Here is a 23,557-nt window from a genome sequence, read left to right on the forward strand (position 1 = left end):
TATGACATCAGTAATCACCCGAGGCCTTGTCATGAGCTGCCAAGGCTATGGAAACCTCTTGAGTTCACAAACTCTGATCTTATTTAGACAAGGCCATAGTTAAAGTGGAAGTTCTCTCTTCCCTTCAGAGAAAGGTACCTCCTTCTTTGATGGCCCGTTCTTTCCGCTGGGCTCTCACTCACAGAGATCTTTCATACATATCCTAATAATCACTTTTACATTTCATAGCCAAAATGAAGGAGCCAAGTTACCATAAATTTTAGGAGTTCCCATCTACCTTTCAGAGCCAGAAAACTGTAATTAAAACATTTAATTTTTCTGGTATCAAGTTCACCCCAACTTAATGTCTCCATTAATGCTTAAAACAAAATCAGAACAGAGGTCTATAGCCACAGAACTATTCAGGTACCACAAGTTATATGAGGCAATGCATACATGGATGTAAATACACTCTGGCTTGTATTTTCCATTAGCTCTTGCAAATGTAGCACATGTAAAACAAATACACAAACACACATACACACACACACACACACCCCAAGGGCACTCTATTTTTTCCATGGAACCCCGGAAAAAAAAGATAGGCCTTAAAGATTCAAATGCATATGAAAGTTTAAGTGACTTGATTACAAACCACTAAAGCATCCACAGTAGTTATAAAGGAGAGAGGGCAGGAAATGCCTTTACATTTCAAACTAATATAAAATTCACCTGTTCTTTTTGTAACCCAGTGCTTCATAAATTTTAGTAGTAATCTCTTTATTAAAGGAAGAAATTATTACAGAATTTGAATGCTAAAAATACTTTCATAATGATAGTTAAAATATTAAGTCCAAATATTAAAGTAGGTGTCAAATATTATTACCTACTTATATAGCCAAAATAAAATATAAATTGAATATCAACATTAAAATAAAGAAAAACTAGCATTAATTTCTTGGAATGACCATTTTCATTGTTTGTTATACTATTTTGTAGCAGTATTGTATAATAAGTATTCATGTGATTAGTCTGTACTTAGTAACATAAAAATATTCACCTACCTGTATGTTTTGAGTAAAATCTTTCACTATTGCTTTAATATATGAATCTTCTTCCAAATAACTCACAACTTCCACTTTCTCAAATACATATTGGAAAGATGCATCAAAGTGTCTTATATTTATTTTTGTCAGGTATTTAAAATCAGATCCACTTTTGACAATCCAGGTTTCATTCACCTTCCTGATTCCATAATCATGGTCATGGCCTCCTAGAATCAAATTGACCCCTTCTGCGGTTTGGGCAAGCCTTGTATCATTTCCCCATTTCATGTGAGTTATTGCAATAACAAGATCTGCTCCTTCTTCTTTCAGTTCTACTGCCGTTTCATTAGCAACTTCAACATAATCTTTATAGTTTACATTTGATTTATTAACTGTAGCCAAAGTATCTAGCCAATCTTCTTCAACTAACCCCATTAGCCCTATTTTTATATTGTTCCAAGTCACTATTTTTTTTACTGCACCATGTCCAAGAGGTTCAGAAGTAAATCTGTCATAGACATTACTGAGTAACCATGTAAAATGCATCTGTTTGATGTATTCTTCCAAAACATCCACACCAAAATCAAACTCATGGTTTCCTAAAAAAAAAAAAAAAAAAAAAGCTTTAAATTTATTTCACAATGTTATTCCATTTTCAGATTTAACTTCTGTATTTTTCAAAATAGTAGAAATTTCTATCTATAAAAGACTACATGAGAAGATCATGCATTTTATCACACACTACATTTAATCATCTCAACTTGTATTTACAAATTATAAAACTCTTAGAAGCCTTTATTCTACAGAATTCCTCTTTGCAATCCAGGTGACACTGTATATGCAAAGAAATTCTTCAGTAGCATGGAAAGCCTTATGAAATAGGGGACCTCCAATGATGTAATGAATCCTAGATCAATGAGATGCTAATTTGAAGATTATTTTTGGTGAGTATAGGCACACTGACCCCTGTAATACAGAGTCCTACCTTTATTCTTAACTCCGATCTTGTTTAGACAAGGCCATATTCAAAGTGGAAGTTCTCTCCTCCCTTCAGAGAAAGGTACCTCCTTCTTTGATGGCCCATTCTTTCCACTGGGATCTCACCCGCAGAGATCTTTCATTTAGGTCTTTTTTTTTTTTTTTTTTTTTTTGGCCAGAGTGTCCTGGCTTTCCATGCCTAAAATACTCTCATGGGCTTTTCAGCCAGATCCGAATGCCTTAAGGGCTGATTCTGAGGCCAGAGTGCTGTTTAGGACATCTGCCATTCTATGAGTCTGCTGTGCATCCCGCTTCCCATTTTGGATCATTCTCTTCTTTTTAATTCTTTTTTTTTTTTTTCAGTTTTTCACATTCACCTTTTCTTTTTTTTTTTTATTTAGTAAATATAAATTTCCAAAGTACAGTTTGTGGATTACAATGGCTTTCCACTCCCCCATAATTTCCCTCCCACTCGCACCTCCCCCATCTCCCGCTCCCTCTCCCATTCCATTCACATCAAGATTCATTTTATCTTTATATACAGAAGATCGGTTTAGTATATATTAAGTAAGGATTTCATCAGTTTGCACCCACACAGAAATACCAAGTGTAAAATACTGTTTCAGTACTAGTTATAGCATTACTTCACATTGGACAACACATTAAGGACAGATCCCACATGAGAAGTAAGTACACAGTGACTCCTGCTGTTGACTTAACAATTTGACACTCTTGTTTATGGCGTCAGTAATCTCCCTAGGCTCTAGCCATGAGTTGCCAAGGCTATGGAAGCCTTTTGAGTTCGCCGACTTCAATCTTATTCCGACAGGGTCATAGTCAAAGTGGAAGTTCTCTCCTCCCTTCAGAGAAAGGTACCTCCTTCTTTGATGGCCCCATTCTTTCCACTCGGATCTCACTTGCAGAGATCTTTCATTTAGGTCGTCTTCTTTTTTTTTTTCCAGAGTGTCTTGGCTTTCCATGCCTAAAATACTCTCATGGGCTGTCTTTTATTTAATAAATATAAATTTCCTAAGTACAGCTTTTGGATTACAGTGGCTTTTTCACCCCATAACTTCCCTCCCACCCGCAACCCTCCCATCTCCCGCTCCCTCTTCCATTCCATTCACATCAAGATTCATTTTCAATTATCTTTATATACAGAAGATCAATTTAGCATATATTAAGTAAAGATTTCAACAGTTTGCACCCACACAGGAACACAAAGTGTAAAGTACTGTTTGAGTACTAGTTATAGCATTAATTCACATGGTACAACACATTAAGGACAGAGATCCTACATGGGGAGTAAGTGCACAGTGACTCCTGTTGTTGACTTAACGAATTGATACTCTTGTTTATGGTGTCAGTAATCACCCTAGGCTCTTATCATGAGTTGCCAAGGCTATGGAAGTCTTTTGAGTTTACCAACTCCAATCTTATTTAGACAACCAAAATATTATAAAATGCTTTCAGGCTATGTATATAACATGTATATGCCACATAACTGAGTTCTGTGTTTATACTTGGGTCCGTGCCCAACATACCTCATTATGTATATGCAAATATCATTGCACAATAATCCAAAATCCAAAACACTTCTGTTCTCAAGCATTTTGGATGCAGAATACTCAACATGCAGTAGTTTAAGAATTATTTTCAATTATCTACAATAACACTTTTGATGTTCACAAGTCTTATGAAGATATAATATCTTTTTTTTTTTTTTGACAGGCAGAGTGGACAGTGAGAGAGAGACAGAGAGAAAGGTCTTCCTTTTGCCGTTGGTTCACCCCTCAATGGCCACCGCAGCCCGGCGCACCATGCTGATCCAAAGGCAGGAGCCAGGTGCTTCTCCTGGTCTCCCATGGGGTGCAGGGCCCAAGCACTTAGGCCATCCTCCACTGCACCCCCTGGCCACAGCAGAGAGCTGGCCTGGAAGAGGGGCAACCGGGACAGAATCCAGCGCCCTGACTGGGACTAGAACCCGATGTGCCAGCGCCACAAGGCGGAAGATTAGCCTGTTGAGCCACGGTGCCGGCATGAAGATATAATATTAGAATAAGTGATTATAACAAGAGTTCTGGATATAACATTAACTTGGAAAATTCAATCATTTTCTCATAAATCAGCAATGTACAACTGAAATTTGAAATTAAATACAAAAATCTAGTTATATTAACACACCCAGAAATGAAATACTTAGGTATAAACCTAACAAAACATGTACATGATCTATATGAGAGAAATGTTCAAAAAGCTTTCATAAAATGCATGTTATGGGGCCAGCGCTTAGTGGGTAAAGTTGCTGCCTGTGATGGCAGTTTTATCTCAGCTACTCCACTTCTAATCCAACTCCCTGCTAGTACAACCAGGAAAGCAGCAGAGGATGGCCCAAATGCTTGGGTCCCTTCACCCATGTGGGAGAACTGAAAGAGGCTCCTATCTCCTGGCTTCAGCCTGGCTCCATCCCTGCAGTTGTGGCCATCTGGGGAGTGAACCAGCAGATGGAGAATCAATCTCAATTTCTCTCTCTCTCTCTCTCTCTCTCACTCTCTCTCTCTCCCCCCATCCTTCCCTCCTCTCCACCCCCCTTCCTCTGTAATTCTGCTTTTCAAATAAAATAAAATAAAATAAATATTTTTTTAAGAAATGCATGTTATGAAAAAGAATTCATGGATTTCAAAATTTTTTGCAGCAAAATAAGCAGATCTTTTTAAAATTTATTTATTTGAAAGTCACAGAAAGAGACGGGGGGGAGATACAGAGAGAGAGAGAAGTGTCTACCATCTGCTGGTTCACTCCTCAAATGCTGCAACAGCTAGGGTGGGGCTGGGCTGAAGACAGGAGCCAGAAGCTTCGTCCAGGTCTCCCACATGGGTGTGGGGCCCCAATGATTTGGGCCATCTTCCACTGCTTTCCCAGGCACGTTAGAAGGGAGCTGGATCAGAAGCAGAGCCCCCGGGACTCAAATCACTGCCCATATGGGATGCTGGAGTCCCAGGCAGCAGCTTAACCAGGTATGCCACAATGCCAGCCCAACACTAGCCCCAAAGCTAATCTTTTTTTTTTTTTTTTTTTTTTGACAGGCAGAGTTAGACAGTGAGAGATGTCTTCCTTCCATTGGTTTGCCCCCCAAAATGGCTGCTACAGCCAGCGCCCTGCACCGATCCAAAGCCAGGAGCCAGGTGCTTACTCCTGGTCTTCCATGCGGTGCAGGGCCCAAGCACTTGGGCCATCCTCCACTGCACTCCCGGGCCACAGCAGAGAGCTGGACTGGAAGAGGAGCAACTGGGACAGAATCTGGCGCCCCAACCATGACTAGAACCCGGGGTGCCGGCGCCGCAGGCAGAAGATTAGCCTAGTGAGCCATGGCGCCAGTCTCTAATCTTTTAATTTCATTTTCCACAAATGTTTTGAAGTCTCCTCATGTGCAGAAAACTATAAAACTCCGATTAAAATAATAAAAAGAGGGGCTGGTGCTATGGCATAGCCAGTGAAGCCACCATCTAGGACTCTGGCATCCCATATGGGCACCAATTCAAGTCCTGGGCATTCCATTTCTGATCCAACTCCCTACTAATAAGCCTGGGAAAGCAGCAGAAGATGGACTAAGTGCTTGGGCTCCTGAACCCACATGGGAGACCTGAATGAAGCTCCTGGCTCCTGGCTTCACTTCAGTCTGGCCCAGCCATGGCTGTTGTGGCCACTTGGCGAGTGAACCAGATGAAACACTTTCTCTCTCTCTCTCTCTCTAACTCCACCTTTCAAATAAATAAATAAATCTTTAAAATAAAAAAGGAAGGGGAGGGGCGGGAAGGGGAGATGAGGGGAGGGGAGGTTTGTGGATACCAGGAAGTCCATTCTAAAATATATAAGGACAAGCAAAAGACCCATGATATACACAAAAAATTGAAGAGAAAAAACAAAGTCTGAAGACTGACACTACTCAACTTCAAGACTTCCTAGAAGTAGAATAAGAAAGACAGGGTGGAAGCTTATGTTTTGTTCTTGACTTCTTTGAACATTCAAGGCCCCAAACCTGTTTGCTAGCAGATCTGACTATGCATGCCAAAATATAAACAACCTTTCCATGCCCTATCACTTCTCTAAACACTTCTGCCTCTTTTCTTATTATAATAACCTGGTAAATAGTTTCCCTACTTCTGTGCTTGCTTCCTACAGACTATTTTCACCACAGCATCAAGAGAAATCTTTTACAATGTCAAATAATGTCATTTTGCCATTTAATAAAAAAAAAAAAAACAGTAACTCCTGAACTCATTCAAAGTAAAAAATCAGTCTTCTGTGGCCAGTACAATGAGATCTGCAGGCAAACTGGTTTGCTGCTCTAAATGTCCAGGTAAGTAAAAGCACTTTCTTTACTCACCAACTTCTCTGTATCTTTAATATACTGTAATCTGCAGTCTGAATCTCCAATAAAAGCTATCTACTACAGAGAGTTTTGCAAATTCATGGAAAGTACAACCTTTTATACACAAAACATCTTGTGGTAGTGATGTCTTGTATAAACTACTTTGGGGTCTTCGGAAATGTTTACCTGAATCTCATAACTGTTTCTAGCAAAAAAAAAAAAAAAAAAAAAAGGAAAAATGAATGCTTAAGCTAGTTCATGTAAACTAGATGTTTTTATTTTTTCAATATTTTACTGCAATTCACCCCAGCTACCTTACACCAACAAAGTGCTATGTCCTTCAACTGATGACTGGATAAGAAAATTATAGACTACTACTTAGCTGTAAAAAGAATGAAATCCTGTGTTTTTGCAACAAAATGTATGCAACTGGACACCATTATACTTAGTGAAATAAGCCAGTACCAAAAAGACAAATACCATATGTTTTCCCTAATCTGTGGTAATTAATAGAGTACCAAAATGTAATGTATAGGAGTGAAATTGACATTTTGAGCTTCCATGATTGTTTACAGCTCTGGACAGTGGTTTTTTTTTTTTTTTCCTTCTTACTATTTGTTGAACTCTTAGTGTAGGGTTAATCTTATGAGTGTAAAGTAATCTAAAAGTAGATCATTGTAAAAATTGAGAGAGAACTGAAGGAGGAGGAGGACAAGTGGGAACATGGGCATATGGAGGGTAGGGTGGGAAGTATCACTATGTTCCTAAATCTGTATACATGAAATACATGAAATTTGTGTACCTTAAATAAAATTTTTTTTAAAAAAGTAAAATATATGAGACATAAATAAATACAATCTTCTTCCAGGAGTCAAAGGCTCCTAAGTAAATTCCACTTTGTAACAGGAATTTATTTTCTTTTTAAAATTTTGATTGAAACACTATTACACATTTTATGGACTGCAATGTGATGTTTTGATATATACACATTGAGTTATGATCAAACTAATTAGCACACCATCACTTCGACCATTTATCATTTCTCTGAGTTAAGAATATTAAAAGTCCTCTTTTCTAAATACTGTGAAATGTACACTATTGTTAATGTATCCATTGACTTAAAATGATCATATTTCTTCAGAACACAGAATCAGAATTTGTTTCTCCTACCTAACTATAACATTGTACCCATTTACTTCCCTCTCCCTATTTCCTCCACCTCTCTCTCCTTCCTGACCTCTAATAATATTCTAAAAACCAACTGTCTTAGAGTCCACAAATGAGATCTGTGATCAAGCAGCATGTCGTCTCTCTGTGCCTGGTTTATTTTACAGTGGGTTCAATCATATGACAGTTTCAAATTTAAAAATACTGAAAAGTATTCTTTATGTATCTGTACAATGTTTATCCATTCCCTTATTGATGGACATTTAGGTTGATTCCTTATATTGGCCTCTGTGGATACAGTTCCAATAAACATGGATGGGACTTCAAATGTCTTTTGAACAAACTGATTTTATTTCCTTTGGATTTATACTCACCAGAGGGATTGTGAATCACAGGACAGCTCTATTTTTAATATTCTTAATGATGTTAAAAACAATTTTCTGACAACTTTGGAAATATATGTAAAATGCTTATATTTCTTCAGAAATAGCAGTTTGTAAAACTGACATGGAAAGAAAAAAACTGAATAACCCCAGATGTATTTAAGAAATGAAAATGTATTTTAATGAATAACAAGTTCCAGAGTCGGTTAACTTGTATTTAATTTTTTTTTAAAATCTTCATTTATCTCAAAGGCAAAGAGACAAACAGGAATCATTCTTCCACCTGTTGTTTCACTCCCCACATGCCTGCAGTAGGTGGGGCTGGGCCACGCTAGAGTCAGGAGCCTGGAACTCAATCCAGGTCTCCCACATGGGTGGCAGTACTCAACTACTGAGCCTGCTGTCTCCCAGAGTGAACATCAGTAAGAAGCTGGAATCAAAAGCAGAGTCCAGAACTCGAATTCAGGTATTCTGATATGGGCTGTGCATGTCCCAGTTAGTATCAACCACTGACCCAAATATGTACCCCTAAACTCATTTTAAATTCCTCCAGAGTTAACAAAAGGCCTACAGGGTTTCAGTGGTAAATTTTACTAAAAACTTAAAGAATAAATAATAGTACAATAAAATGTCTTTTCAGAAAACAAAAGAGCAAATGCTTTCCAACTCATTTTAAGAAACTAAGCTGGCATTCTGGTGCAGCAAGTTAAGCCCATGCCTGCTTTGCAGGCATCCCATATAGGCTCTACTTCCAATCCAGTTCCCTGCTAATGCACCTGAGAAAGCATGACAAGATGGCCTAAGTTATTGGATTCCTGCACCCATGTGGGAGACCCGGACAGACTGCCAGCCTCCTGGCTTAGGCCTAACCCAGCCCTAGCTGTTGCAGCCAGTTAGGGAGTGAACCAAGGAATGGAAGATCTTTCCCTCTCTCTCTCGATAACTCTGCATTTCACATAAATAAATCTTGAAAAAAGAGAAAATAACCCTGACTTCAAAAACTAATGAGAACAAGAAAACAAATTATACAATGATAGTCCTAATACAGCTGAAAAACTTGTAACTAAATATATAACAAATCAAATTCAAAAAGTGTAAAACTAAAATATGAATAATTAATTTTTATATTTTGTGTATCTGCTCTACTGCTATTTATACTTTCATGTGTTTTAAGGACTCCCTTAAACATTCCCTGAAGTACAAGTCTGGTGGTGATGAATTCCTTCAATTTTTCCAAATTATGGAAAGCCTCCCTTTCTGCAATTCTGATGGATAGCTTTGCTGGGTATAGTATTCTTGGCTGACATTTTATTTTTCTGGCAGGGCTTTTGAATACTTCATCCCATTTTCTCCTGGCTTGGAAGATTTCAGCCAAAAAGTCTGCCATTAATCTCATGGGGATTCTCTTATAAAAGTTACTTGAGGGCTGGCGCTGTGGCTCACTTGGTCAATCCTCTACCTGCAGTACCGGCATCCCATATGGGTGTCGGGTTCTAGTCCCGGTTGCTCCTCTTCCAGTCCAACTCCCTGCTGTGGCCCAGGAGGGCAGTGGAGGATGGCCCAAGTGCTTGGGCACCTGCACCTGCATGGGAGACCAGGAAGAAGTACCTGGCTTTGGATCAGTGCAGTGCCGGCCGTAGCAGCCATTTGGAAAGTGAACCAACGGAAGGAAGACGTTTCTCTCTGTCTCTCTCTCTCTCACACACACACTAATTCTACCTGTCAAAAAAAAAAAAAGTTACTTGACACTTTCTCCTGCTGTTTTAAAGTTCTCTCTTTTTCTTGTATATTTGGAGAGTCTTACTATAACATGACTCATAAGCAATCATTTTTGTTCACATTTATTGAGTCTTTTGGGGTTACCAGAACCTGGATGTCCATATCTTTCCAAAGATTTGTGAAGTTTTCAGCAACTATTTCACTTAATAACTTTCCTCTGCCTTTTACTTTCTCTTCATCTGGAAAATCCACATTGTGAATGTTTGCTCTCTTAACTCCTGAGGGTTAAGGGTTCTTAATTTTTGGTGGCAGGTGCTATTGAATGGTCAAAAGACTTCTATTCAAGCACAGAAATTCTTTTTCTTCTGCCTGCTGAGTTCTGTTCAGGTTTCCAACTATATTTTACATTTCATTTATTGAGTTCATTAGCCCCAAGATTTTTAATTGGTTCCTTTTTATGAACTCTATCTCCTAACTGAATTTCTCATTCATATCATGAACTATCTTCTTCATATCATTGAATTATCTGTCTATATTCTCTTGCATAGCATTTTTCTCCTCACAAATCATTATCCTTAAATTCTCTGTCATACAATTCATCAATTTCCATTACTAAATAGTTGCAATCCTTTGGAGACACCATGTAACCATATTTTTTCACTCTTCATGTGCCCCTATACTGGTTCTTGTGTAGCTGTGAGTTAATAGTTATTTCTATCAATTTTTAGGGTAGTTTCCATAGCAAAAGACTTTCTGCTGGTGAGGCATTGAGGCATCATAAAATGTTGGTTATATGGTGTTGGCTTTGGTTCCAGGTGGACACTTTAGGAGAGTGGCTATGTAGTTTCTCCAGGTGTAATCAACATTAGGAATGGCTGTGGTTATCCCAATAACCCTTCAGTGGGGCAGGTTTGTTGGCAGCTCTGAGTTCAGTGCAACATGGCTGTGGATGCAGGGCACATCTCAGTTACTTTGGGTCACATTAAGGTGGGACCAATCCTATAGGTCCAAGTAAGTGCAGCAGTGTGCCTGGTACCCAGGTTTGTGTGTTTATGGAGGGATGCCTTTTTGTGTCTGAGACCTATACGGGTAACATCAGAGGGCCTCCAGGGACTGACCTGGTCAGGGAGGTCTGCCAAGCTGCTTCCTGGGGCCAAGGGTTGTGGGCAAGGCTCCACATCTGCTTCACAAGGATTCTATGGACCAATCTTCAGAGTGGGCTGCTCTACTGACTCTTCAGGCAAAAGGAGGATGGGCAGGGACATGGAGTTTCTTCCTGTGGGCTTAGCTGCTCCACAGCTGTCTGGCTGCTTGCTGTACAAAGGGTATTTTGGAAGAATCACCCAGTTGCTTCAAAAATAACAGGAAGTTATGTCAGGATTCCTGTTTTCTGGGGACTTCTGCAGACTGAATTGCTCAAAACGTGCCACCCAAGTTCTTCCTGGGGCCATTGGAAGGAGAGTAAGGTCTCCCAGATATTTCACAGGACATAGTCTGTGGAGCTGATGGAAGCAGCTGTTTCACAGGACCCTGGATGTGTGAGGTTTCAAGATGGCTCCATACAACAAGAGCTGAAAAATCACCCTTGAATTACTGCCGGGGAACTCCACAGTCTTGGAAACTTTGAACCTAGTTTGGGAAGTCGCTGGGTTATTGTATTGCCCTGGGGAAAGAGTCCAGCTCATTTTGCTTCATCTCCAAAACCAGAGACCTCTCTATTCTGTGTATATATACCACATTTAACCTATCCATTAATCTGTTGGTATACATCTAAATTGGTTCTATATCTTACCTATTGTGAATAGTGTAGCAATAACTGTGGGAATGCAGTATCCCTTTGATATACTGATATTTACCCAGAAGTAGGATACCTGGATCATATGGTAAATCCATTTTCAGTTCTTTGAGGAACCTCAATACTATTCACCATAATGGCTATACTACTTTATATTCCCACCACCAGTGTATAATATTTCTCTTTTCAAGAGCATTTACAATAATCACAATGATCCATAAAACTGTGGCCTGTACTAGTGTTTACAGAGTATTTCCTCTGTTTTCTCAGTCATTTGATTGTTCCAGGACTTACATTTATGTCTTTGATCCATTTTGAGTTGATTTTTTAACAGACCAAGAGGTAGGGATCAAGTCAAAGTCTTCTGCATTTGGAAATCTAATTTTCCCAGCACCATGTATTGAAAAGGTTGTGTCTTCTCCACTATATATGTTTTTGGGGCTTTTGTCAAGAATCAGTTGACTGTAGATAAGATCTGGGATGTCTATGAGTCTGTTTTTATGCCAGCACCATGCTGTTTTTGATAATTATAGCTCAGAAGTATGTCTTGAAATCAGAAGGGGGGGAGGGGAGAGAGGGATAGAGGAGGAGAAGGAGTAAGGGAGGGAATGAGGCAGGGAGAGAGAGAGAAAAAGAGAGAGAGAGAGATCTTACATCAGCAGGTTCACTCCCCCAGATGGTCACAAAAGCCAGGTCTGGGCCAGGCTGAAGCCAGCGGCCAGAAACTCCATCCTGTCTCCCACATGTGTGGCAGGGATCCAAGCTCTTGGACCAGCTTTCACTGCCTTCTCAGGAACATCAGAAGGATGCTGGACTGGAAGCAAAATAGCCAGGGTTTAAATTGGCACTCTGATACGGGATGTTGGTACCACAGCAGAGGCTTAACCCACTGCACCACAACATCCACCTCTGGCTTTGTTCTTTTTGCTCGATATTGTTTGGTTGTTTGGGGACTTTTGGTATTTTGATGGAGATCACACTGAATCTGTAAATTGCTTTGTGTAGTATGGACATTTTAATAATATTAATTCTTCCAATTCATGAACATGGAAGGTCTTCCCATTTTCTTAAGTTTATTTCATCAATGTTTTATCATTTTCATCATGGTAGTCTTTCATGCCCTTAGTTAAAATTATTCCTACATGTTATTAATTTCAGCAGTTACTGTGAATGAGACTGCCTTTATGATTTTTCAGGGAGCTCTTTATTGGTTGAAACAATAGTACTGATTTTCATATGTAGATTTTAATAAATCAACTTTACTGAATTTAATTTTCTTATCTAATAGTCTCTTAATGAAGTCTTTACATTTTTCTAGGCATAGAATAATCATCTGCAAATAGGAATAATTGATTTTCTCCTTTATTATTTGTATACTTCCATTTCTTTCTATTATATAATTTCTCTAGTTAAGACTTTCAATATCATATTGAATAATAGTGATGGAATGGATACCTTATCTAGTTCCAGATTATAGAGGAGATGCTTTCATATTTTCCCCATTCAGGCTGTGGGTTTATCATATACAGCCATTATTGTATTGAGGTATGTTCCTTCTATACCTGTTCCTTCATTGTTAACAATGAATGGATGTCAAAAAGTTTGTCTGCATCTGTTTAGATGATTACATGATTTTTATCTTTCATTCTGTTGCTATGATATACTATGTCTATTAATTTGTGTTTACTGAACCATTTTTGTATGGTAGATGATCTTTTTGATGTGCTATTAAATTCAAGTTACTAGTATTTTGCTGGGAATTTTCCTATCCATGCTCATAGGGGAGATCACCCTGCAGCACAATATGCATTCTGACAGCGACTTTTCTCAAGATGGCATCACGTTGCCATAGCCAATGCTGTGGAGGTCTGGGGAGAGATGATGTGAGTTCCGTCTCTGAAGTAAGGCTGCAGTGTATATTCTAGGCACTGCCCTTATTGAGCTCGAAGCCTGTGATGACTCTGGACCACTCCTGTAGAGAGGCTTGCCAGCATAAGATATCCATGCAGATGTACTCTGCTGAGCCTCTTGTCTATGCTTCCCCCTGCAACAAGGATTACTTTCAGACACACTGCCAGGGTTCTGGTTGCCAGCTGGCATTGTTCCTCTCTATGATGCCACCCCAGGTCTCTGGGTCCTCTAGATCCCTACATCTCCCTTGCTGAGTTCTAGTGTTCTCCCTCAAATAATCACCTCAAAATGTAGATGTTCATTGGTTTGGTTCTTCTCTGGAGGAGCAAGGAAGCACTGGATACCTCTATTTGATCATCTTCAAAATTCAGTTGTCTTTTTTTCTGTTTGGCACAAAGTATATGTATTTATCATGTACAACAGGTTTTTCTGAGATGTGCAGACACTGCAGAATGATTTAAATGAACTAATTAGGCAATAGTACTGTGGCGTAATAGGTTAAGACTCTGTCTGCAGCACCAGCATCCCATGGGGGTGCCGGTTCGTGTCCCAGCTGCTCCCTCTTCCAATCCAGCTCCCTGCTGATGGCCTGGGAAGGCAGTGGAATATGGCTCAAGTGTGTAGACCCCTGCAACCACATGGGGATCCGGAAGAAGCTCCTGGCTCCTGACTTCAGATGGGCCCAGATCCAGCCATTGGGGCCATCTGGAGAGTGAACCAGTGGATGGAAGACCTTTCTCTCTGTCTGTAACTCTACCTTTCAAGTAAATAAATAAAACCTTTTTAAAAAAGAAATAAACTAATTAACATATGCATCATAATGAGTCAAATTTAAGAGTATTAAAATCATATCAACTATCTTTTCAGATCATAGTGGTATGAAACTAGAAATCAACAACAGGAAAAATCTTAGAAAATTCAAGTTAAACATGTTCCTAAAAAATGGGTTACATAAGAAATCAAAAAGTAAATTTAAAAAAATCTTGAAAATGGAAGCACAGCATATCAAAAGTATGGGATACAGCAAAAAATCAGTCCTAAGAGGGAAATATCTAACAATAAACACATCAAAAAAAGAACTTAAACTGTCTAACATTATACCTCAAGGAACTAGAAAAAGAACAAACTAAGACCAAAGTTAGTAGAAGAAAGGAAATAATAATGACCAGAGCAGAATTAACTAAAATGGAAATTAGGAAAACATTAGAAAAAAATCAATGTAACTAAAAGGTTTTTTTAAAACAAGCAAAATTAATAAATCCTTAGCTAGATTGACTGAAAAAAAAAAAAGACTAAAAGAAAAGCCAAAAATGGCAGTAGAGAAAATACAATTGATACCACAGAAATACAAAGAATTATAAGAAGCTATCATGAATAATTGTATGCCAAAGATTGGATAACCTAGAGAAAAACAGATAAATTCCTAGACACTTGCATTGCAAGAGATAGTTGAACCTGCTGCACCATAAACCCAGCCCCAGAAAGAGAAAATCTAAACAGCATCATATATCAAAGTGCCAGTTCACATCCCTGCTGCTCCACTTCCAATCCAGCTCCCTCCCTGCTAATGTACCTGGGAAGGAAGAAGATAGCCCAAGTACTTGGGCCCCTGTCACCATGTGGGAGACCTGAATGAAGTTCTTAACTCCTGGTTTCGGCCTGCCCCAGCCCTACCTACTGCAGCCATTTGGGGGATTAAACCAACAAATGGAAGATCTTTGTCTCTCTCTTGCTCTTTTGTGCTCTCGCTCTATATTTGAAATAAGTAATTTATAAAAATAAAAGATAAATTATCCTACCAATAAAACTCTCTGGACCTGATGACTTATAGTTGAGTTGTATGAAAATAACTTTTTAAAATCTAATAGCAATCTTTTCAAAGTCTTCCAAAAAAATTGAAGAAGTGGAAATAATTTCAAACTTCTCTTGTGATATCAGCATTATCCTTATAACAAAGTCAGAACATGATATTACAAGAAGAGAAAAGTACAGGCCAACATCCCTCATGAGCATAGATGACAAAAATCCTTAACAAAATATTGACCAACTGAATGCAACAACATTTTGAAAGAATTAATCATCAAGTAGGATTTACTCCTGGGTTGTAAGAATGGTTCAGTTATGCAATTCAATAAATAACATTCACCATTTTAATAAAATAATGGTTGAAAATCATAGATCATCTCATTAAATGCAGAAAAAAAATTATTTGACAAAATCAAATGTCTTTTCATGATAAAAACTCTCAATACAACTGTCAGTTTCAATAGATTTCAATAAGTTTCATAGAATAGGGAAAAATCTTAAAACTCATATGGAACTAGAAGCAAACACAAGTTACAACAATCATGAGAACAAAGCTTAAAAAAATCATACTGCATGACTTCAAAAATAAATCATAAAGCATTTGTAATCAAAAAAGCATGAAACTAGCAGAAAAACAGTGACTCATTTACCAAAGAAACAGGATGAAAAGTCCATAAATTGGTGGTGGGGAACACCTGGCCCTCAAGGTGTATAAGGCCCAAGAAATGATTTTGTCTGGCCCTGCCAAGGCAACTACAGGCAGGCCCCAAAATTCAATAAATCCACAACAGGCTAATTTTTAAGTTGATATTTATGCCTGGCCATGAATGATGTTACAAATATCCAAATGCTCCTTGGGGGGGAAAAAAAAAAAAAAGTCGCCCCGTGCCTGCTATAAATTCATGCATTCATGGCCAATTGATTTTTTAAAAATATTTATTTGAAAGGCAAAGTAAGAGAGAAAGAGAAGCACAGAGAAAAACATATTCTATCCATTGGTTCACACCCTAAATAGTTGCAAGAAGCAGAGCTAAGGTAGGCTGAATTCAGGAGCTGGGATCTCTCTACCTGGGATTCTCACATAGGTAGCAGGGACACAGTACTTGAGGCATCATCTGCTGCTTCCTAGGCTCATTACCAGGGAGCTGGACAGGAAGCAGAGTAGCTGCAACTCGGACACTCTGATATGGGAGGTGAGGGCCCTAAACAGCATTTTAACCCACTGAGCCCCAACACCTGCCCACAGTGATGTCTTTTGACAAAAGCGCCAAGAGGGCTGGCTCTGTGGCATAGTGGATAAAGCCACCACTCGCAATGCCAGCATCCCTTGTGGGTGCTGGTTCGAGCCCTGGCTCCTCCACTTCTGATCCAGCTCTCTGCTAAGGCTGGGGAAAGCAGTAGAAGATGGCTCAAGTCCTTGGGTCCCTGAACCCACGTGGGAGACCCAGAAGAAGCTCCTGGCTCCTGGCTTCGGATTAGCCCAGCTCCAGCTGTTGTGACCATTTGATGAGTGAACCAACAGATGGAAGACCTCTCTCTCTTTCTCTCTCTCTGCCTCTGCTTCTCTGTAACTCTGCCTTTCAAATAAATAAATAAAACCTTTTTTAAAAAAGTGTCAAGAATACACAATGAGAAGTGGACATTGTCTTCAATAAATGGTGCTGGGAAAGCTGATTATCTACATCAGAAAAATGAAATTACACTCCTGACTGTACCATATACAAAAATCAACTCAGAATAAAGAATTAAGCATAAAACCTGAAACTATAAAACTACTAGAAGAAAAGATACAGGAAAAGCTTCATAGCATGTTTAGGCAATGATTTTTTAATTAATATGCCCCCAAAAGCTTAAACATCAAAAGCAAAAACAGACAAATGGGATTACAGGGACCTTAAAGGCATTGCATAGCAAAATAAACAAATGAAGGTGACAACCATGTGACCAGGGGAAAAGTTTTTTCCCTTATGGCAAACCATAGTCTGATAAGGGACTAACCTCCAAAATATGTAAGGAACTCAAAACAACTCTATAACAAGAAAGTAAATAACTAAAAATGTCAAAGGACACAGACACTTCCTTAAAGAAGACTTACAAATGGCCCACAAGTTCCTGAAAAAATGCTTATCACTAATCCTCAGGGAAATGCAAAAACAATGAGAGATCACCTCACAACGGCTGAATGGCTTTTTGAAAAGATGAAGGATAACAAGAACTGGCAAAGTTAGGAAAAAAGTAAACCCCTGTATACTCTTGGTAGCAATGTATATTTATACAGCTATTACGAGAAACAGTATGGCGCTTCTTCGAAAAACTAACAGGAGCAGGTCTTTGGCCTGTTGAGATGCCTCTGACCCACACTGGGGTAGCTAGATTCAGTTCCAGCTCCAGTTTCTAACTCTAGCTTCCTGACAATGAAGACCCTAGGAAGCATTAGTGATGGCTCAAGTTACTGGGCTCCTGCCACCTATGGGGGAGACCAGGATTATGTCCCCAGCTCCTGGCCCAGCCCCAGACATTACCAGCATTTTAGTGAACCAGTATATGGACTGCTTACTCTCTCAATCTCTCAATCAATCTCTCTCTCTCTCCTTCTCTAGTTAAAAAATAAGCCGGCGCAGCGGCTCACTAGGCTAATCCTCCACCTTGCGGCACCAGCACACCGGGTTCTAGTCCTGGTCGGGGCACTGGATTCTGTCCCGGTTGCCCCTCTTCCAGACCAGCTCTCTGCTGTGGCCAGGGAGTGCAGTGGAGGATGGCCCAAGTGCTCGGGCCCTGCACCCCATGGGAGACTAGGAGAAGCACCTGGCTCCTGCCATCGGATCAGCGTGGTGCACCAACCGCGGCGGCCATTGGAGGGTGAACCAATGGCAAAGGAAGACCTTTCTCTCTGTCTCTCTCTCTCACTGTCCACTCTGCCTGTCAAAAAAGAAAAAATAAAATAAAATAAAATAAAAATAGAACTACCACAAGATCCAACATCTAACTTCTGGGAATATACCCAAAAGAATTGAAATCAATATTTTTTTAAAAATATCTGTACTTGTGTTTATTACAGCATTATTTACTGCTGTGGTCTGGATAGCATTTGTCCCCACAATGGCTCATCAATTGGAAGTGTGGTTCCTGAGATGACAGTATTGGAGGATGATGTGGAATCTTTAAGAGATGAGGCCTAGTGGAAGGTCCTTAGGTCATGTGGGAGCTCCCTTCAGAAGGGATTATGATAGTTCTTGTGGAACCCCTACGCTCTTGTGAGAGTTGTTATCAGAGCAAGCCAGAATTTTGCACTGCTTTCAGTTCCCTGTTTCAAGATTTGATCTCTCCCTTATAGCATATGCTGCTGGCATCCACCAAGAGGTCCTCACCAGAGCTTCACTGATGCCAGTTCCATGCCCTCATACCTCTAGAAATGTAAACTAAGTAAAACTCTTTTCTTTATAAACAGCCCACTTCAGCTATTTTGTTATTGTCCCAATAGCTCAAGATATAGACTCAATCTATATGTCCATTAATATATAAACAGTTGAAGAAAAAGCAGTATACATGAACAGACTAATATACAAATTTAAAAATAATTATATTCCATCATTTAAGATAACATGGATAAACATAAATGACATCATGCTAAGGGAAATAAGCCAGATACAGAAAGAAAAATATCACATGACCTCACTTACACACAGAATCTTAAAAAGTTGAATTCAAAGAAGTAGGCAGTAGAATAATAGTTACAAGAAGCTGGGGCACAGATGGGAGAGAGTGAGATAATGGAGAATGTGGGGGCAAAGGGTACATGATTTCAGGTGAACAGGAGGAAAGTTTTGAGACATAGTGCACAGCAGTGTGACTACAGTCAACAATAATATATTATGCTTTAAAATAATTGAGTGAATTTGAAATGTACCAGTAGGGCTGGTGCTGTGGTGCAGTAGGCTAAGCCTATGCTTGCGGCACCAGCATTCCATTTGGACATTTTGTATCCTCTTCTGATCCAGCTCTATACTATGGCCTGAGGAAGCAATGGAAGATGATCCAGGCACTTGAGCCCCTGCACCTGTGTGGGAGACCCGGGGAAGCCTCCTGTCTCCTTGACTTCAGATCGTCCACCTCCAGCCACTGTGGCCATCTGGGGAGTGAACCAGCGGATGGAAGACCTTTCACTCTCTCTCTCCTCCTCTGTGACTCTGTCTCTCAAATAAATACATAAATATTTTTTTTTAAAAAATGAAATATACCATAGTCTCATAAGAGACTAACCTCCAAGATATATAACGAACTCAAACAACTCAATAACAAGAAAATAAATAACTAAAAGTGTCAAAGTCCACAGACACTTCCCTAAAGAAGACTTACAAATGGCCCACAAGTTTATTTAAATAAAATGTATCATTTTATAAAATAATGAAAAAAGAAAAAATGGTAACTGATTTGGACATGAACATGTTAATTGGTTAATTTAATTATTCCTCATTTTTCATATGCCCATTTCAAAATATCATACTGTATACCATAAACCATGTGCTATCATTATGATTTAAAAATTACTAAAAATAAAATTTTAATTAGGCATAAAAATTTAGTCAAAATATGTATATCTCACATATAATGAAACTTCAAAAGTTCATGGAACCTGAGTTTATTTTGTTGCAAAAATTTTAATTGATACACAAAATTTTTATAATACCCACTTTCCATGAATTTTGGAAGAACCCTTCTACTATCTTTTGTATTTGTATGTGGTAAGAACAAAACCTAAATATGATTAGATTTAAAATAGAAAAATGTTTATTTACTTATTGTACTACAGTCCTTCTTCTAAACTAGATGAGAACTATGATATACATCAGATATGAAGTTAGCTATCACAAACTTGAATTCAGATGTCAATTTTATGTTTTAAATTCAAGACTGTGACTTTCGATCAGCTGTATATTTTTAAAAGATTGGTAGGTTACTTTTGCCTGTTCAGGCTCCTGAACACCTGATCATTTTCAATATATGTGGGCAGCTCATGCCTTAATGCCTGGCCAACTTCATTAAAAGCCCAAACAACCTAAATAGACTTTAAAAAGGGAGAGATAGGGGCCAGAGCTGTGGCACAGTGGGTTAAGCCACAGCCTGCAGCTCCAGCACCCTGTATGGATGCTGGTGGCTGCTCTACTTCCGATCCAGCTCCCTGCTGATGCACTTGGGAGCAGCAGAGGATGGCCCAAGTACTTGGGCCCCTGTATCCACACGGGAGACCAGATGAAGCTTCTGGCTCCTGGCTTCAACCTAGCCTAGCCTTGGCCTTTGTGGCCACTTGGGGAGTGAACCAGCAGATGGAAGATTTCTTTCTGTCTCCCTTTCTCCCTCACTATAACTCTGTTTTCAAATAAATAAATAAATCTTAAAAAAAAAAAAAGGTGGGGGAGGTAACAACAGACTCTAGAACAACCTTATACAAGAGCAGACACAATGTATTTTTTCATTACTTTCACTAACTGATACCTGCAAAGGGAAGTGCTTTTATTTTCCTAGATGAGACCCAGTGCCCTGGAACTCACATGCCATAGGGACAACTCCAACTACAATTACCTAGTCTCAACTTGCACTGAGTCCTACCTGGCATAACACTAGTAAAGAGAAAAGATTCTACGAAGCAGCAAAATTTACTAGGCAAGGAACAATATTCAAGAACACCTTCCAAGGTACCTTTCTCTGAAGGGAGGAGAGAACTTCCACTTTGATTACGGCCTTGTCTAAATAATGTTGGAGTTTGTGGATTCAAGAGGCTCCATAGCCTTGGCAGCTCATGACAAGAGCTTCAGGTGATCACTGACATCACAAATAAGAGTGTCAATTCTTAAATCAACAACAGGAGTCACTGTGCACTTGCTCCCCATGTATGATCTCTGTCCTTAATGTGTTGTACTATGTGAATTAATGGTAAAACTAGTATTCAAACAGTACTTTATACTTTGTGTATCTGTGTGGGTGTAGTCTGTTGAAATCTTTACTTAGTATAGAGTTGATCTTCTGTATATAAAGATAATTAAAAATGAATCTTAATGAAGAATGGGATGGGAGAGGGAGTAGGAGGTGGGACGGTTTGGGGGTATGGGGGGAAAAACTGCTATAATCCAAAAGTTATACCTATGAAATTTATGTTTATTAAATAAAAGCTTTCTATAAAAAAGAACACCTTCCCACCACAGAGATTAAAATTTTGACAAAATATTTTTCTAATAATTAAAAAGAAAAGTAAAAGGCAGTAAGGAAGGACACAAAGCAGAATTTTTTTAATGTAAGAAAGAGATGGTTAAAAATGATAACAGTATAAGATGACTTTTTTTATAAAAAAATAAGCATCAATATTCACGTTTGCATACACACACATACACACACACACACACACAAAGAAACCTTGTAAAGGGACCACAACTGCGACACAGCAGTTTAAGCTGTCACTTGCAATGCTGGCATCTCATATCAGAGTGCCAGTTCTATTCCTAGGTGCTCCTCTTCTGATCCAGCATCCTGCTAATGAGCCTGAAGTTAACAGGGGTTGGATCAAGTATTTGGGTACCTGCCACCCATCTGCAGGACGAGAATGGAGCTCCTGGATTTGGTTTTGCCCAGGTATAGCTTTTGCAACCATTTCGGGAGTGAACTAGTGGATGATAGATCACTCTAACTTGGCCTTTCAAATAAATAAATAAATCTTATGGAATAAGAAGAGAAGAGAGGAGAGGGGAGAAGAGAGGAGGGGAAGGGAGGAGAGAATCTGTATATAAACCAAAAATACTAAAAAGAAAAATTTCCTGAAGGGACTAGAAACTGAAAGCAAAAAACATAGGAGTCAGAGTTTTTACTCTAATAATTAAAATTTTCTGCTTATTGAACTATTTGACTATATTACCTATATGAAAAAGTAAATACATTAATAAAATTAGTAACACCTTATTAGAACAGTTATCCAAAGGAACAATTTGTTTTGGACAATGTGGATTATCATTATTTAATCTTAAAACATTTTCAGAATGAGATAGTCATTATTAAACATAAAAGGAAATACAGTTATATCTCTCCATACCTTTTTTAAAAGATTTATCTATTCATTTATTCATCGCTTCTCAGCCTTTTGGCTAAGATCAAGTGTATTCATTTATTCATTCATTCACTCATTTGAAGGGCAGAGTGACAGAGGGAGAGAGACTGATTTTCCATCCACTGGGTCACTCCTCAAATGCTTACAACAGCCAGGGCTGGACCAGGAGGAAGTCAGAAGCCAGGAATTCTATTCAGATCTCCCACGTGTCAGGCAGGAACCCAAGCACTTGGCCATCCTCTGCTGCCTCCCCGGAGACATTAGCCAGAAGCTGGATCAGAAATGTGGAGTAGCCAGGACTCCCCGGCACTCCAATATGAGATATAAAAGATTCTTACCTGCTGCACCACAGTCTCTCTATGTTTTTAAATAATCAGTAGAATCATCAAAGATTTTTAGGCTATAATTCTGAAATACCAATAAAAAAGTTTGAAAAGGAAAATTTTCAATAAATAAGTCATGTTGATTCCACTAAATTTCAACACATATTAAGTTTTAGAACTGAATGGGTGTTTTTATCGCAATGTCTAATAAAGTACAAAGCAAAAATATAAAGTAGGGGCATATCTCAAACTATTTGAGAACAAACTCTGAAGATTTGGATACTGTTAGTGTATTCTTGTGGTAAATAAATCATAATAGAAGGACAACAGTGTGGCACAGTAGGCTAAGAGTACACCTGCGGCACCAGAATCGCCTATGGGTGCCAGTTCATGTCCCAGCTATTCGTCTTCCAATCCAGCTCTCTACTAATGGACTGTGAAAGCAGTGGAGGATGGTCCAAGTTCTTGGGCCCCTGTACCCACATGGGCAATCCTGAGGAAGCTACTGGCTCCTGACTTTGGATAGGCCCAGCTCCGGTCGTTGTGGCTATTTGCAGAGTGAGCCAGCAGATAGAAGGCCTCTCTGTCTCTTCCTCTGTCTGTAACTCAGCCACTCAAATAAAGAAGTCTTTTAAAATATATATTCAGAGTGTGTTTAACATTCAATTTTTAAGGCAAATGAAAATAAAAGGTCCTATATAGCCTTTTAAACCTTTTAAACATCTAATAATAAGTGATTAAAATGTTATGATTTTAATAAAATTAAATTTTTTAATGAATAAAATTTTAGATGCTCTATCACTTAAAATAAAATATACAACATAATTTCATCACTTTGGAAATATCAAATTTCATTAAAATGAACTGTTATCAACCAATAATTCAAAATCAAAGCAATAAGGGAAACAAATTAAAGAAATTCAGTCCAGTAAGTCAGGGTTGTGTGCTTCCACTAGATTAGAAAATAAATTTTAATTTAAAATAA

The 23,557-nt window shown here is 38.8% G+C and overlaps 1 protein-coding gene across 1 annotated transcript in view; it reads right to left on the reverse strand.

Annotated features, from left to right (window-relative positions):
• LOC133774292 (trifunctional nucleotide phosphoesterase protein YfkN-like) overlaps positions 1–23,557 on the reverse strand; it is a 96,908-nt gene that overhangs the window by 51,159 nt on the left and 22,192 nt on the right. Inside the window, exon 3 of the mRNA XM_062211938.1 lies at positions 1,044–1,624. Within this exon, the coding sequence (XP_062067922.1) occupies positions 1,044–1,624 (581 nt within the window). The remainder of the gene's footprint in view (positions 1–1,043; positions 1,625–23,557) is intronic.

The sequence above is a fragment of the Lepus europaeus genome, chromosome 15 (genome assembly GCF_033115175.1).
Source record: "Lepus europaeus isolate LE1 chromosome 15, mLepTim1.pri, whole genome shotgun sequence".
Lineage (NCBI taxonomy): Eukaryota > Metazoa > Chordata > Mammalia > Lagomorpha > Leporidae > Lepus > Lepus europaeus.